Source organism: Mustelus asterias, chromosome 2 (genome assembly GCF_964213995.1).
Source record: "Mustelus asterias chromosome 2, sMusAst1.hap1.1, whole genome shotgun sequence".
Taxonomy (NCBI): domain Eukaryota; kingdom Metazoa; phylum Chordata; class Chondrichthyes; order Carcharhiniformes; family Triakidae; genus Mustelus; species Mustelus asterias.
The window spans coordinates 153697216-153715249 of NC_135802.1; the positions used below are offsets into that span (position 1 = coordinate 153697216).

Sequence of the window (18034 nt, forward strand, 5' to 3'; positions counted from 1 at the left end):
TGCTGTTGAAATAGGAGGGGGGACATGGGGTTGAAGCTCAAAACGAGAGCATGGGATTAGGTAGAGAGCACGGGAGATTAAATAACTGAGATGCCATGGAGCAAAAGGCAATGGGAGCAGTAATGGTTGTAGTAAAGAAAGAAAACATTGGTCCTGAATGAGCGTTAGGGGCAGAATAATGAACAACTCTGTCTCAAAGCAAAATCACGCAAAAAAGATACAGACTGGCACTCAGCAGGGGCGTCTGATTCTCTGTCCACAGGTGCTGCCAGACCTGCTGAGTATTTCTAGCCTTTTCTGTTTCTATTTCGAACATCCGCAATATTTTGCTTTTATGTACTATTTGAAGACTGTGAAACTTTTATCTTTCAGCATTGTCAGCCCTGACTCCGGTGGTGGCAGTCAGTAAGTTGGAGGTGACCATTGACCCAGTTGCTCAACCAGGCAGCACAGACCAATGATGCTAAGACCTCCCTATGAGACTTTTCTCAGCAGCCAATGAATAACAGGAAGGCAGAAGCGAATAAAGCGGGCCAGAACTTCCTGACAAACTAACAGCAAGGTTAACCTACAAGCTGTTCTTAATGTCTAAATTGTCCGACGGTTTGTGGCAAAGAAGGACTGGATACGACCGTGTCCTGCAAATTGTCACAGGCTGCAGGAAGATTTGCGTTGTTCCATTGTCAGCCCCACAAAGTTGGCAGCTCGCCAGCCATCTGGAAATAGCTGCACTTGTTACCAAATAAAATCACCGCAGAACCTCTTAGCAGCGTGAGGGCCTTTTTTAATTATAACATTTACATTCCTGTAGCGCCGCTCAATCTCTCTGGTACAGTAGGAGCTCATCATAGAAACCCTACAGCACAGAAAGAGGCCATTCGGCCCATCGAGTCTGCACCGACCACAATCCCACCCAGGCCCCACCCCCACATATTTACCCACTAATCCCTCTAACCTACGCATCCCAGGACACTAAGGGCAATTTTAGCATGACCAATCAACCTAACCCGCACATCTTTGGACTGTGGGGGGGAAACCGGAGCACCCGGAGGAAACCCACGCAGACACCGAGGAGAATGTGCAAACTCCACACAGACAGCTATTCAAACTGTGGAATATAATTCCTGGAAGTAAAAGCAATTTGTGGGGTTTTTTTCGAACTTTTTTTCTCTCTCCCTCTCTCTGAATCCAATCTTTCTTTCCCTCTCTTGGGGGAAAGGGTGGGAAGTGGAGTTTTTACTTCCTGACGCACTGGGAGAGGATTGGGGCTGGGAATCCTGTAGCCCGCAGGAAACCCAGAAGTCATTGTTTCGACTCCACGATGTACGTCCTTTGGCCCTGACAGCTGCCCCACCTGGAAGTCAGCTTGGTTGGCAGATCCCGGCAGATCAGTCGGGTAGGTGGCACATTCCAGAGGAGGCTGCAGGACAAAGGAAGTCTGATCCTGGAGGAAGAGGGGTCTGCTCCTCAAGTCGTGGTCTGGGATATCCAAGCCAAGTGCAGAGTAGGAGAGTTGATGATGAGGGAGCTTGTAGGGCCGAAAAGAAGCTCTCCTGTTTCTCCTGGCCTGCAAGAAGTGTGCCCCATTGTTTCCTGAGGCACGGTGGGGGTCTCTTGTCCATCTCAGCAAAACAGCCTCAGAGCACCAGGAACCTGGGTTTGATTCCGGCTTGGATGACTGTCTGTCTGAAGTTTGCATATTCATAGAATCATAGAATCTCTACAGTGCAGAAGGAGGCCATTCGACCCATCGAGTATACACCGACTCCCTGACTGAGCATCTTACCCAGGCCCTCTCCCCCACCGTATCCCCCGTAATCCCACGCATCCAGCATGGCCAATCCACCTAACCTGCACATCTTTGGGCTATGGGAACAAACTGAGCACCCCCGGAGGAAGCCCACGCAGAGACTGGGAGAACGTGCAAACTCCACACAGTCGCCCAAGGCCAGTATTGAACCCGGGTCCCTGGCACTGTGAGACAGCAGTACCAACCACTGTGCCAATGTTCTGCCAGTTCTTCCCGTGAGGCCCTATGATCGGCATCATTTTTGTTAACGGCCATTTTCTGATGCATCCTCTAAACTGCATCTTGCATAACGTGTGCTAAAGATCCGGTGTTTGCAGAATTTAATGCAAAATCCAATTATCAACCAATCAGTCTGGTTTTAAATAAAAAAACGACCGTTTTCAAAAACTGCATACAGAAAGATTAAAGAGGACTGACTCATAGTTTTGCCAATCTGAGATTCGTTTCAGTTTCAACCTACTTAACACATACAAAGCAATAGTGGAAGTTTTGTTATTGGTGGGACTGAAGAATTCCCACGAGCTGTACTGCGGACCCATGTTGTAGCATCAGAAAGGCAACATGCAACGATAAAGTGACTTGAAGCAGCCATTACCCCGTGGAGACACACAGGCATTGGAAGTACAGCGAGAGACTGTTAAATCTGCGCTCCAAGTAACCCACATTGGTTTTAATTGGGCCAGTGACGGTATATTCAAAATTGCCCTACCAACTTACCCATATTCAATAGTAAAAGTGAGAATATTTACTGAGAATGGGAGCTGATGATTAGCAACATGACACTAATAGCAAAACTAACCATCAGCAATGCTAAAGATGCAGTCAACATATCTGTAATGAGACTAACATTTCCAAACTGCGGAACAGTAGCTAAAATGACAATAAAATTGCTCCTGCCACAATGTTGAGGCCCCCAACACTCACCCGCCCCAAACCCCAACCCAAGCTCTTATTAAGCTTAAGTATTAGTGTCACAAGTAGTCTTACATTAACACCGCAATGAAGTTACTGTGAAAATCCCCTAGTCGCCACACTCCAGCGCCTGTTCGGGTGCACTGAGGGAGAATTTAGCAACTAACCAGCACACCTTTCAGAGTGTGGGAGGAAACTGGAGCACCCGGAAGAAAACCACGCGAACACGAGGAAAACGTGCAAACTCCACACAGTGACCGACCCAAGGCTGGAATCGAACCTGGGTCCATGTCACTGTGAGGCAGCAGTGCTAACCACTGTGCCACCATGCCACCCGTATTAGTTGCAGGAAAGGTACCCTCCACACACAAGAACGGATTGTCAAAAGTTCCACTCCACTGAGGTCATTTGAATCCTGGTAGGTTTTTAACTCAGAACTGAGAGAATCTTGCCCTTTGCCCCAAAAACACCATTTAAAGTTGGTGCAATTGGTGTGTCAGAGCCATTGAAGGTGTTTATAAATGGGTACTGAGCTGTGTACACTTAATTGGGCGGGGAATGCAGGGGTGATCTCATATAAAGGGAAAATTCAGGCCATCAACTTTGTTTCTCCCTCCACAGATACCACCAGACCTGCTGAATGTTCCCAGCATTTTCAATGTTTAGTTTTTAACATCACGGACGGGGGTTTCTGTTGGATTTTTTTAACCCAAATTCAGCCAAACCAGTGCAAAAGACTGAGGAATTTCCAGCACAAATCTTTCGCACAAGTTTAAAGAAAACATTGCACTGGAAGCCAACCTGCCCAGGAGACACCGCTGATCGAATTCATCACCACAAGTTTCTGCTAAAGGTGCCCAATTTTAGGCTGACAAGGGCAGGGGATTTTAAAATGAAAGTTTATTTTATTTATTAGTGTCACAAATAGGCTTACATTAACACTGCAATGAAGTTACTGTGAAAATCTCCTCGTTGCCACACTGTTCGGGTACACCAAGGGAGAATTTAGCATGGCCAATGCACCCTAACCAGCACAACTTTCAGACTGGGAGGAAACCAGAGCACCCGGAGGAAACCCGCACAGACACGGGGAGAACATGCAGACTCTGCACAGACAGTGACCCAAGCCAGGAATCAAACCCAGTACATCTAGGAATGTTTTTCATAGCAATTTTCAAAACATTACATGCTAAAATGCAGCCCAATTGTGCTGGTTCATGGGGGATTTTAAAGGACAAGATTGTTACTCACTCTGAACCCATCCACTTGCGAAGCCCTACATGTTCAGTGAACCGAAACTTGAGCAGAAAAACACTGGGACGAACTGGTTGTTGATTGCACTCACAGTGGAAGCCATTGGCATCCTGTTTGTCTACCAGTTAGGGAAACAATACTAGGGCTTATAAACCTGCCATATTGTATACAAAGTGTACAAAACACTTTTATACAACGTTCCACACATGTGTAAAACACATTCAACCACTTTAGAGAGGGTGCAGAAAAGAATGGTTCCAGGGATGAGGAACTTCAGTGACATAGATAGATTGGAGGAGCTGGGGCTGCATCTCTTGGAGTATAGAAGATAAAGAGCAGATTTGATAGAGGTGTTCAAAATCATCAGAGAGTCTGAACAGGGTACAGAGGGAGAAACTGTTGCCATTAGTGGACAGATCGCGAACCAGAGGACACCAACTTAAGGTGGTTGGCAAAAGAAGCAATGGCGACACGAGGAAAAGCCGTGTTTCACTCAGCAGGTGATTCTGATCTGGAATGCCCTGCAGGAACGGGTAGTGGAGGCAGATTCAGCTGGGGCTTTCAAAAGAGAGCTGGATCATCAGCTGAAGAGGAACAATTTGCAAGGCTATGGCGAAGAGGCAGTGAAGTGGGGTTTCACTTGCAGAGAGTTGGCAGGGAGTCGACACCGGCGGACTGGAAGACCCCCGCTGGCGGGAACATCCGGAATTGTAATCTAACAATTACAAAGCCGATTAAGAGAACTATCATAAAATGTTACTGCCACATGTGAAAAAGATAGTTGAATACAAAGAGAACGCTGAAGGCAAACTGGGAGCTACAGTTCACACAGTTTTATTGTCCGTTTTAGATATACAAGTACAAAAGAGACTGATTACTTGAAATTCTTACAAAATATTGAAGGAAATGTAATTGAAAACTGAACAAAATGCATTTAAAATTAGTATGAAGATGACTTTAGATGGTCATACCATACCTTGACCTACATACATGCAATATTTTACTACTTCTGCAAAAGCATTATTTAAAATCAATTCCTTAGTGTGCCTGCCTTTATAGGTCTGACACATGGCTTGACTGATGGCACCGGATTCTATATTACATACACAAAGCATTTTAAAAATCATGAATACAGTAGGCATTTCCCAAATAAAAATCTAGTACAAATAATTTCCTTTCAGCGAGTGAATATACCAATTGCTACAAGTCACTGACACCTTATTAAAACACATTTTTAATGCAAAAAAACAAAGTAATAAAATAACCCAGATAGTAATTTCCTATTCAAGCATTCTAATGCCAAAAGAAAGTAACATTTTTAAAGCTATCAATGAATTCCACTGCATGAGTGTCGGCCACATTAGCATCACCTCACTCATTACCCTGACGTCTCTTTATCCAGTTTTTAAAATGTGCACCAACTGATTCTCCCTTGTCACTAACTGAGAGAGACACTGGGCATCCTGTTCTCTGGACATTGTTAGTGGCATCCTTGAGGTGAATCTCTGAGGATGCACAGCTTCACTTCATTCTGCCTGCAGCGTGCAAGCAACACTAATGATGGGGGGTCACATCGTGTGGGGGAATTGCAAGTGCAAGCCAATTTCCTTTCCGTTCATGGTGCTGCTGATTCAGTTTTTAAAGTATTTATTAGTGTCACAAGTAGGCTTATATTTACACTGCATTAACATTAATACTGTGAAAATTGCCTGGTCGCTACACTCCGGCGCCTGTTTGGGTACACTGAGGGAGAATTTAGCATGGCTAATGCACCTAACCAGCACCAAAGCACTCTGCCACCCCCACTGCCCAGTGTTACTTTTAGTTTTCTGCAGTCGGGTAATAGTTTTGAGACTCATTACGAGTTTAAAAAACCAAGTTCTTCTCCCAGTTCCACTCATTTAATATTTATTTATCTTATAAGAATGGTACAACTGCTTTCCCATCTAATTGCTACTTTTTAGAACCATCTTACCCAGTCCCAGTCCTATCCACACATTTACCATAGCCAATCCACCAAACCTGTACATCTTTGGACACTAAAGTGAAATTTACTGTGGCCAACCCACTTAACCTGCACATCTTTGGCACAAAAACAGAAAGTATTGGAAAACTCTCAGCAGGTCTGACAGCATCTGTAGAGAGAGAATAGAGCCAACATTTCACGTCCGGCTGACCCTACTTGAAACATTGGCTCTATTCTCTCTCCACAGATGCTGTCAGACCTGCTGAGATTTTCCAGCATTTTCTGTTTTTGTTTCAGATTCCAGCATCCACAGTATTTTGCTTTTAGCTTACTGCACATCTTTGGAGCGGGAGGAAACCCCCGCAGACACGGGGAGGATGTGCAGACTCCGCACAGACAGTGACCCGAGGCTGGAATTGAACCCGGGTCCCTGGCGCTGTGAGGTAGCAGTACTAACCACTCTGCCACCGTGCCGCCCTACCTAATAGGTGAACATTAAGTCCAATTAGAAAAGTATAACAAAAAAAAACTCTTCAGCTGTTCTTTCCTTTTAAGTACCAGATGTTCTGATCCAACAAGGAGCTGGAATGGGGAAATATTTGTGCACCTGTCCCACAGCTTCTTAATTCCGTGCTTCTACAAATGGCATTTACAAGGACAATGTCCGTGTTGTTTCTGAATGAACAGAAGACCGTTTCCAGCTGCCGTGTCGTGGTCTCATCATTTTCCTGAACTGTTGTTGGCTCATACATCCGCTATCTTTCAAAATTTTCAACAAATCTTGACGGAACTTCACCCCGAGAAATACATACAGGAATGGGTTCAGGCAGGAGTGCAGGAAGGCGATGCTCCGGGCGATCTGGGTGGCGACGTCCACATTCTTGAGCGTTTTACAGTCCGTTATTGTGATGTTGACAGCGTCCATAGCTTGCACGATCATGATGCTGTTGTACGGTAATTGCGAGAGGATGAAAGCGCTCACCACTGTCCCTATCACCTTTATAGCTCTGTGCCTTTGAAAGTTTTTCGCCTGGAGCAGTTTCCAAACAATCATGGAGTAGCAGAACACCATGACAGCAAGAGGGACAAAGAAACCAACAGTCACCTGTACTGCAAATCCCGACGCTTTCAGAATATTCCCTGGATAGTCTGTTCCGCAGCTCTTTTGGTTTTCATCTTTTGAACTATAGCAAAAATCTGGGAGAGACAACAATACTGCGGTTACCCAAACAATCAGGGAGATCAGTTTGCTATGAAGAAGTATTTTATGTTTTGAGGCATGGGCCTTTACTGCTTTAACTATAGCGATGTATCGGTCAATGCTGATGCAGGTCAGCAACAGCATGCAGCTGAAGAAGTTTATTTTGTAAAGGGCCTTGACCGTTTTGCACAGGAAATTTCCGAATATCCATCCCAGTTTCGCATCTAGTGCCCAGAATGGTAGAGTGCCCAGGAAGAGCAGGTCAGCAATGGCCAGATTTAGAAGGTAGACATCTGTCATGTTTCTCATTCTTTTGTAGGAAGCATAAAGCACCACCACCACCATGTTCCCTACAAAGCCCAAGAGAAACACAATAATATAGAAAGGTGGGATATAATACTGGGCAAATTGTCTAACTTCTGATTTGCTGCACATTCCACCGCCTTCTTCATAATCAATATAGTAGAGACTGTAGTCAGGAACTGTGGTCAGTGAAAGGTCTTCTTTGCTATCATCTCCATACATGACTGGGACTTCGGTAGTTATTGTCTCCTGCAATTAAACAAACTGTTGGTTAACTACAGTTACAGATCATACAATATAATTAAAGTTTATTTATTAGTGTCACAGGCAAGCTTACATTAACACTGCAATGAAGTTACTGTGAAAATCCCCTAGTCGCCACACTCCAGCGCTTGTTCGGGTCCACTAAGGGAGAATTTAATATGGCTAATGCACCTAACCAGCACCTCTTTCAGACTGTGGGAGGAAACCCACGCAGACGCGAGGAGAACATGCAGACTCCACACAGATAGTGACCCAAGCCAGGAATCAAACCCAGGTCCCTGGCGCTGTGAGGCGGCAGTGCCATTCAGATTCAAATGTAGATTTATAAAAAGAAAATGCACAGCAGAGATTTTCACAAAGGAATTATTTTTAAGGCAGCTCTACAGGCAAGTAGAATCAAAACCAAGGCTAAAAATATTCTACTGTCACACCAGCGAAAGAGCAACTTAGATCTTGAAAAGATTAGTGTTGAAGTTAAGAGTCAAATATTTAAAGGATTAAGTTGATTGTATCTAGAAAGCAACCATCTAATTTTTTTTATTTTTAAGTAGGCTTATCTTAACACTGCAATTAAGTTACTGTGGAAAAACCCCTAGTCACCACACTCCGGTGCCTGTTCGGGTACACTGAGAGAGAATTTAGCATGGCCAATACACCTAACCAGCACATCTTTCGGACTGTGGGAGGAAACCTGAGCACCAGCTGGAAACCCACGCAGACACGGGGAGAACGTGCAGACTCCACGCAGACAGTGACCTAAGCCAAAAATTGAACCCAGGTCCCTGGCGCTGTGAGGTAGCAGTGCTAACCACTGTGCCACCTACAACCTACTCTGCTGAAAAATATCCCATAAACATTGTGAGGTCCACGTTGCAGAAGAGCTGAAGATCCAAGAAAACAAATCACCTAGTCCAGATGTTATGTTTCTTTGGGTCTTGAAGAATAACAGAGCTACGTTCCTGGTGAGCTCTGTCTGGACTGGAAGCCGCAAATTTAAAATTCCAGTTAAGTGGAGGACAATTCCAAGCCAGATAATTCAACTTAATGAATTGTAAAATGATGGAGCTCATTTTGAGTTGTGAGATAAAACTTAATGGGCCAGGTTTTGTTGCTGAGGGTCCTTTTCATAAGTTTTGACTTTTAATTTTTTCACTTTTTTTCGTGCAAAGGCATCTAAAACATGAGTAAAGAAAACAAGCATCTGTGTATCTCCTTAACCACTCGAGAAGGAGGGTAAATTAGAATTCAGTGACAGTGAGGTACAGAAAAACAAATAAAGGTTATCAGCCTGAAATGTTCACTCCATCTCTCCCTCCACCGACAAGCTGAGTATGTCCAACATTTTCCATTTTTAAACGAAAGAAAGATTAGTGTTAAGAGAAAGAGATAAAAGTAAGACAGAAAGAAAAAGTAAACACAGATTTAAATTTCACATTTTTAAAAACCCCCAGACGTTGTTGATAGCTGAAGGATTGAGACTCCACACTTGTAAGAGTTAACTGCCAGAGGTGTTGATTAGTCATAAAGATGCATTGTAACACTAAATGGGTAGAATAGAATAGAATCGTACAGTGCAGAAGGAGGCCATTCGGCCCATGAAGTCTGCATCAACCACAATCCCACCCAGGCTCTATCCCCATAACCTCATGCATTTACCCTAGCTAGTCCCCTGACACCAAGGGGCGACTTAGCATGGCCAATCCACCTAACCCACACATCCTTGGACTGTGGGAGGAAACCGGAGCACCCGGAGGAATCCCACGCCGACACAGGGAGAATGTGAAAACTCCACACAGACAGTGACCCAAGCCGGGAATCGAACCCGGGTCCCTGGCGCTGTGAAGCAGCAGTGCTAACCACTGTGCCACCGTGCCGCACATACTTTCACTTGTAATGACAAAAAATAACTTTTTGTGGCAAATTTGATTCATGCAAGTACAAGAAACTGAACACTGTTCAGTGCCCAACAGGGAGGCAGGCAAGTTGCTGTTTTTTTAATGAAGCTAATGGTGGAGCAGCACAATTGGGACGTTTCTAGCTGTTGACACTTAACCTGGCATCTGCCTCTCACTTGAAGTTCCTGGACCATTTCTGCCTATTTAACAGCGACTATCACTTGACTCATCATTGTTTTCACAGCAAACTCTGCTTTAGAAGGGAAAAACCCTCCCCGATGTAATTTCATTGAGGGACATTCAGAAAAGGTTTCACGTGAAAGACTTGTCATTAAATTGTCATTGATTCAGGGTAGAAGATGAAAAGGATAAGATTGGCAAATCTAGGAAATAGTACGTTGTCTCGATACGTTTATTGGGTAAATTTTACTTCTGGCAATGGGCATAAAACCAGTGGTTGCTGCTCAATTGCCCAGTTTACATCCCACTCCCGATGTTTTCTGTCCATTGAAGCTGATGGAGGAAAGAAACAAACGCGGTGGACAACTAGTAACTCATCCACAGTTTCTGCCAGCTTCAAGAATGAAAATGGACCTCCATAATTATTCTTGTACCTTTCTTATAAACCCCCAATATTTCCTGGTTCATACTGCATCCTACTGTGGAGCTTCTATTAGAGGACCTATAGATTACTCCCACTAGGGACTTCTTTCCCTTGCTATTTCTTATTCGCACCCAGACTGATTCTAATGAGCTAACTAATGAGCTTCCATCAGAATTGGAAGGGAGGCTAGATCTTGGGACGGTTACAGCAGTGATCAGAGTAACACTGAATGTCGCTTCTCGGCCTTTTGGCTGAGATCAAGTGTAGTATGGTCGGCACCCCATGGTCGGCCGCACTTGGTCGAGGTCATTAGGTTGCGCTGAGGTTTCATATGAAGCGATTTTTGGGGGCGGCGTCTCGGCCTTTTGGCTGGGATGCGGGTGGGCTCGGGTCTTGGGGGAGGGGCCTCCCCTTCTCCAATCAGCTTGGCTCATGTAGATCAGGCCCAGGACAGGGTGGTTTGGTCGCTTGCCCTGTCTTGTCAGCCTGGATCTGAAATGTCTCAACTTGTTGAGACTCTGAATTGGATTTGATTTGATTGAATTGGAAAAGTATAAAAAAAACACTGAATGTCAATGAGACATCGACAATCAAGGGAGAATTGGAAACAGGGAGATCAAATTTAAATTGACATCCATGTGGACCGAAAACAAAAGATCGTCCCCAACATATCCTCTAATTCCATCTTTTCGCTCTTTTTACGCTCTTAATTGAGTTGATCTTTCTCTAGCTACCCCAGCTATGACTGTAACACTATATTCTGCGCCTCCTCCTTTCCTTCTCCCTTATGTACTCCTGCTCTGCCCAAGACTGCAAGAAATTACAAAGGGTTGTGAATGTAACCCAGTCCATCACGCAAACCAGCCTCCCACCCATTGACTCTGTTTAAACTTCCCACTGCCTCAGAAAAGCAGCCAACATAATTAAGGACCCCACCACCTCGGACATTCTCTTCTCCATCTTCTTCCGTCGGGAAAAAGATACAAAAGTCTGAGGTCGCCTACCAACCGACTCAAGAACAGCTTCTTCCCTGCTGCCATCAGACTTTTGAATGGATCTACCTCGCACTGATTTGATCTTTCTCTACACCCTAGCTATGACTGTAACACTACAATCTGCAGTCTCTCCTTTCCTTCTCTGAACAGTATGCTTTGTTTGTATAGCAAGCAAGAAACAATATTTTTCACTGTATACCAATACACACGACAATAATAAATCAAATCAAGTCAGAGGCCGAGACAGTGGCTGAGGAAAGATATAGGCGTGAACTTGAGTTTTAGCAAAAACAGGATCAAACGCAGGAAGGGAAACGACATTGCAATGAAGAGTAACAAGGTAAAGGAGGAAAACCGAGAAGAGAGGAGCTGAACCACCTCTCATGTTGAGCATTCCTGGAGAAGTGGCAGCAAATAATAAAACAAGAAACCAAACTGGCAATTTGTCGTGAAAACAAAGCGCTGGGAATACACGGCTGCTCAGGTAACATCTTTGGAGAAACGAAGAGTTAGTATTTCAGATCATTGGCATTTCAAAGTTCTACGCAGGGCCACTGGCCTGAAATATTAGCTCTGTGTTTCTCTCTCCACTGATGCTGCCTGACCCGCTGAGTATTTCCAGCATTTTCTGTTGTTATTTCACATTTCCAGAATCCACTGTGCTTCGATTTTCCTTCTATGAACCAAGCTGTGTTGTCCTTGCCCTCTCCGAGATGGGGAACTGAAGTCTAATAATTAACTATCCATCGAAGTTGGCTAATGCCGATCGCAGTTTATACACAACTCTCTCTCAACTTTCTTTACCCTTTTATCATCAGCTCAATAGACTCAGGTTAAAACTAATGGAGTTAGGAGTAAATTTAAGATTGATGTTACCTGACACAGAGTTTTGCTCAATGGACACACATTTCGGGAATTTGGGTGCAGGATTCAACTCAGCCCATTTGCAGTTTTCATAACTTTCTGTCCGAGACTTTGACATTTAATGAATTTTAGGAGGGAAAACAACAGCCAGGTAAAAATAATAGTGGGGCTAGAAGAGTTAAAATGGAAGAGCGATTCAAGTATTCTTTGATAATTCAGCCACTAACCATCCCTTTATGTTGCACCTTTCCCTCAGATACAAACACCTTGGCTGGAATCCTTCGACCTTGCCCGTGGCTGGAATTCTCCAGTCCCGCTGTGGTGAATGGAATTTTCGCTGCACGCCAAATTCTCTGTTCTCGCTGGCAGCGTGCGAGGCCACAGAATTCCAGCCCTTGTTTCTATTGCTTTACAACAATGAATAAAATCCACTGTAATCATTTACAACAGACACCACCACCAGCGCTCAGTAGCAGCAGTGTGCACTATCTACAAGATGCACTGCAGCAATTCACCAAAGATCCTTAGACAGCACCTTCCAAACCCACGACCACTTCCATCTAGAAGGACAAGGGCAGCAGATGCATGGGAACACCACCACCTGCAAGTTCCCCTCCAAGCCACTCACCATCCTGACTTGGAAATATATCGTTGTTTCTTCGCAGTCGCTGGGTCAAAATCCTGGAATGCCCTCCCTGTTGTGAGAAATTTTCAAAGTGGCCTGATTAATTTAAAGGCTAAATCTTTTCATTGAACATTTCATTTCACAAAGGCAAAAAAAGTTTATTCAGTTCAATGAAATTCTTCAATTAAACTAGTTTTATTAAAATATTGAAATGTTAGAATCAAAAACATTACAAATTAACAATATTCAGACAAACATACAATTGAGACAAGATAAATCTCATTTTGGCCAAAATGGGAGATCAATGGTTCCACCTACACAGCGAATGAGCCAGCAGGCTTTCAGATTTCATGCCAAAAAGCAGGATGGTTATAGTTTTCGTTATCAGATTATACAGCCCAGCACTTAATTAAAAGCAATTTCACTCATTCACTGTTCTGTCAATCTAACAATGGCATGTCCTTCAATCAATTATATTTTGCCACCTTCAAATATTGATCTGCTATTCGCCTGTCCGTTTTACCAAAGTTCTCTCCCAAAAATGGCATCTTATGATTCAGCATTTCTCTAACCAGTTTAAACCAGCTCTAATACCAAAAGACACCTTTATCTTTTGGCATTATCACCCGGCCTGGGTAATTTACTTTATTGCATAATTTGTGCTTGACTTATGCTGATATCTTTCATGAATACATCTTTCATTTTACTGGCATTTCTTAGAGATGTTATTAAGATGTATTATTCTCAAACCACATATTAAAATGTCAGCTGCTAATTATCCTCATGTTGGGTGTTTAGAATTAATCAGAATTCTCGACTACAATTCCCCCGGTTGGCCATATTGACTAACAGCAATACAAGGCCAACGTTGTGTCAAAAAAACTCTATTAATCTAATCTACCCTATCCTACTTAAGTATTTTCTTTATAATCAATGTGTTAATGCATCTTTAACTGATTCTTTATTGATGCTCATAAAGTATTAATTGTTTTTAGTTAAAAAAAGATTCTTGTTTTAAAAGGATGCTCTAGTGTATTCATTATCATAAGTTGGAGCATCTAAAGAAGTTGAAGTCATTGGTATTTCTTCCTTCTCTTCCTTGATCGATGCTACTCTTGTAACAGTCTGGCTTGTCGTTGAACAACAACACTCCCTAACGGGATTGTGGGTCAACCCACAGAACATGGACTGCAGCGATTCAAGAAGGCAGCTCACCAGCACTTTCTCAAGGGCAACTAGGGATGGGCAATAAATGCTGGCCAGCCAGTGACACCCGTGCCCCGCGAATGAATAAAAAGAAAACCAGACGAGAAGTCAGGATGGTTTCAAACCAAACTGCTTTCAAGTGTAATCCAACTATGATTGGCATGATTATTTTGGCTTTTTTTTTGTATTGTGTTAAAACACTCTAAAAGAGTTTTGCAATTGCAGAAGCTTACACCAAGAATCTCGAGAATTGCCGTGATCCACTGCATGACTTCAATGGTAATTCAGTGGGAGCCAAGCTTATGCATGTGTTTGGGATTTTCACCGGGCTTCTCCCAGAGTTCTGGCAGCCAGTCAGAGGGACTACTTCTGAGGAAATTCACTCCCTTTAATATTACTGAAAAGGGAGCCAGGTTGGCGAATTGTTCGTCTTGCACTCTTCAGGACTAAAGTGAGAATGCCAAATTTCAAACGATCATGACAAGCTACACTCTTGGAGAAAGCTCCCTTTAATCAAAATACTTTGGCTTTGCACTGATGGCAATCTTGTAAAAATGCAGGTCGGTGTGAAAGTTTGATCTGATTCTATCAAAGTGAGCATTATCTCCTGCAGGGAATCTGACTCCTCTTGACTGGTTGTGTTACTAAAGCTGCTGTTGTGTTAATGGGCTCATGTAGAGAACCCAGGTCCATAACTGAGCAAAATGGCCCCAGAGTGTGACCTATCACCAGAACAGACTTTCGCAATAGCATTTTCTACGTGCCATCTTTGGAGTATCTTCAGTACGTTTTAGTCACATCATTTGCTTATCTTAAATGGTGGGTGCAGACCACTTTAACGTAACACTGGGGTTGAATGCTAAAACCTTTTTTTTTGGTACACTGGCGATCAGTTGGGTGGTTTTCAGTTAAACGTTGCACTTTTTATTCAAACCACTGTCATACAAAGATTTACATCAGTCAGGTGCAGAACTTGAGAGTGCAAGCCACCGGTTCGTCCACATCCTGTCAGTCACTTCAGATCTCTACATTGTACGTTTCATAACGTAAACAAGAAAACAAGCCGGGTGCAATTGGAGCTGATTTTTGCCTCAGCTTCGCTCAACTTGCGCCTGTTCACGAAACGAAAATTGCAAAATTAAAACAGCCCGTCAGCTTACCAGTCAAAGCTTGCCCCTTCTGATTTTCGGGCAGATCTTAATTGAATCTGTCAACATACAGGCCAAAAAACAGGTGGCGGTAAAATAACCAGACTGCAGTAGATCTCAGATGTTGCAGTAGAGACCCTAAAGTTAGGTGCCCATTTCGTATTTCTCCAATGATGAAATAACCTTCCCCCATGGACTCACTGGTTCTTCCAGCCCTGTCTTGTCAGGGTCTATAGTAGCTTCGTGATCACTGCCTGTCCTGCTCGTTTTCCCACTCTCCCTGTTGGTGAACTGCCAGAGATTATTTCAATGACATGGATAAACAATCTACTTGCTCTACTGCCTGCTGCTCTGCAGTAGATGGGAATGTTGAGCTTTGAGTCTAAGGTACCTAGATATACTTCATCTTCAAACATAGCTACCTCAACACCATTTATGGACTACACCGAGGCTGAGGTCACGTACCAACCGACTCAAGAACAGCTTCTTTCCTGCTGCCATCAGACTTTTGAATGAACCTACCTTGCATTAAGTTGATCTTTCTCTACACCCTAGCTATGACTGTAACACTACATTCTGCACTCTCTCCTTTCCTTCTCTATGGACGGTATGCTTTGTCTGTATAGCGCGCAAAAAACAATACTTTACACTGTATACTAATACACGTGACAATAATAAATCAAATCAAATCAAATCAAACACTGTGGCCGACTTACCCCACCTTATGTGTGCCACCTTATGCTTATCTGCGATAAATTGCACCAGCCATTGTCGCTCACACTTACAAGTTTTGTCCAACTAATTTCACATTTCTTGAACCTATTCGTCTGAGCCAGAAATGTCCCTCCTTTCAGACCATCTGCAACTTTGAAGAATTAGCGTTCAGTCTCCAAATCCAAATCATTGATTGAAATGTCCCAAAGACCAATCCCTTGAGCTGAACAACTCTGCCACCCTCATCACGGCTTGTGTTTGTCTGTTAGGAACATACATTTTAGATTGTTATTGTAGTAAGATTACCACCCTGCGCTGCGTAATACTGTAACATTGCCAATCAGTAGTAAAGGGCAGGCTCTTACCCTATGTTTTGTGCTGCTACTGTTTTGCTGTTCTACAATGTGGTGCAAGGTTGCTATCCATTGTGGTAATAATGTTTTTCTTCTTATTTTAATTGTTTTTTACTAATGCCAGTTACCCTGAGAAGATAGTGTTGGGTATTTTTCCTTTGCCAACTGCATTCCTTGTTCTCTCACGTTCGTGTTGGATAGGGAATTCTGGATATTGGCCAAGTGGCAGTGAAGGAATGATAATATATGTCTAAATCAAGATGTTATGTGACATGCTGCGGTCAGTAACCCCAGTATTATTGTTCATTGGTCAAAGCTAAGAGAAGTGCTATTATATTAAATTTGGTGAGTTGCTACAGTGCATCATGTAGTTTGCATAAACTGTAGCCACAGTACACTTAGTGATGGAAGGGATGGATCTTGAGTCCAGAGGAAGGGTGGTAATCACTTGACCTGCTAGCTATCTTGGATGGTGATGAGAATCATGAACATTATTGCACATCCATTTAAGTGGTATTACATCACACTCTGAGCTTAAGCATTGTAAATGGTGGATTGGATTCACAAGTTCAGGAGGTAAGTTCAGGAGGTCTGCTACTGTGGCGACTGCAGTTTGTGCAATCTACATGATGCACTTTAGAACTCAACAAGTCTAAAGAAAAAAAAACAACACTACCTTTGTGTAACCACAATTTTGATGCACTGATTCAATTAAGATAGTGCAGAACTCAATTCAAGGTGCGGCTGTTGAAGGTCAGTACAGGTATCTGGTGCTTCTCTTGTTTGAGATGGTTATTTGGTCATTACGTGGCATGTTACCTGAAACTTGTCAACTCAGGTCTGGATGTTATACAGGTTCTGCTTTGGTTAGAATGGGCTGCTTTGTTATTGGAGGAATTATGAGTGGAGCTTAATGTTGTGAAGTCAGCAGTTAACAGCTCCGTTCCTGTCCTTGCTGTAAAGACAAGGTCAACGACAAAGTGGTCAAGACATTGAGGAACTTTTACAGGAGTATAATAACTGGTCTCCGACAATCACAACCACATTCCTTTGTGTCAGATACTACTCCAGCCACTGAAGCATTCCCGCTTTATCCCCATTGAACTGATTTTAAGAGCAGCTGTTGGGTTATACTTGGTCAAAATCTACCAGCGGCTGTTGTCACTTCTTTTCTGGCGTTTATCTGATGTGGAGCTGAGTGTTTTGTTGAAACCCAAAGTGAACATTGGAGAGGTCCTTATTGGTAAGTAAGCATCCCTTCACGGCACTATGATGACTCTTTCTACGTTAAACGTTATAGGCTGCACTCCCTTTTCAATTACCTTAAAAACCTATTATTGATATTATTGTTTGCGCTTCAGTCCCACGCTCCTGATCTACAGGCACCCGGTGCAGGGGGTGGGCGGGTTGGGGAAGGCGGAGGACCTCCTCATCAACCTGCACCTGGGCCTGGCCAAACTTGCATTCAACAGGTCCAGTCATCGAGGGACCAAGGGGGTCGTCCGGCCCGACTGTCTGCCCCTCTATCGCGGCTACATTCGTGGCCGGGTGTACCTGGAGAAGGAGCACGCAGTGTCCGAGGGCACCATTAACACCTTCTATGCCCATTGGGCACCACAGGAGCTGGGCTGTATTATCAGCCTCTTTTATCACATTTTAGTTTGATGTTTTAAGTTTCCTTTCTACTTTGTCTTTTGTCTCGGGCGGTTCCCTTTTTTTTGGGGGCTGCCCCTTTTAATTTGCCCTTCAGTTAATTTGATTTAGTTTATTTTGATTAGTCCAAAAGATTGGCTCTTTCTGACACTTTACTGATGATTGGGAGGAGGCTATTTGGCTGGCAATTGGGTGGTTTAGATTTATCCTGGGTTTTTATTTGCAGATAGGGCAAACCTAGCCAATCATTGTCAGGCAGATGATGAT

At 43.5% G+C, this 18034-nt stretch overlaps 2 protein-coding genes across 2 annotated transcripts in view; one reads left to right on the forward strand and one right to left on the reverse strand.

The window, feature by feature from the left end:
- Positions 1 to 765, forward strand: part of fyco1a (FYVE and coiled-coil domain autophagy adaptor 1a) — a 159202-nt gene extending 158437 nt beyond the window's left edge. The window contains exon 18 of the mRNA XM_078198816.1: positions 373 to 765. Coding sequence (XP_078054942.1) covers positions 373 to 387 — 15 coding nt within the window. The 3' untranslated portion in view covers positions 388 to 765. The remainder of the gene's footprint in view (positions 1 to 372) is intronic.
- Positions 766 to 6262: 5497 nt separating this feature from the next.
- Positions 6263 to 7676, reverse strand: LOC144504077 (C-C chemokine receptor type 9-like). The gene has a single exon (XM_078229244.1). It carries the CDS (start codon positions 7666 to 7668, stop codon positions 6592 to 6594), a length of 1077 nt encoding a protein of 358 aa, XP_078085370.1. The 5' UTR covers positions 7669 to 7676; the 3' UTR covers positions 6263 to 6591.
- Between the last annotated feature and the right edge of the window lie 10358 nt (positions 7677 to 18034).

Bases quoted from the DNA above. Each gene is read 5' to 3' on its own strand.
- LOC144504077 (XM_078229244.1), bottom strand. From the start codon at position 7,668: ATGTATGGAGATGATAGCAAAGAAGACCTTTCACTGACCACAGTTCCT.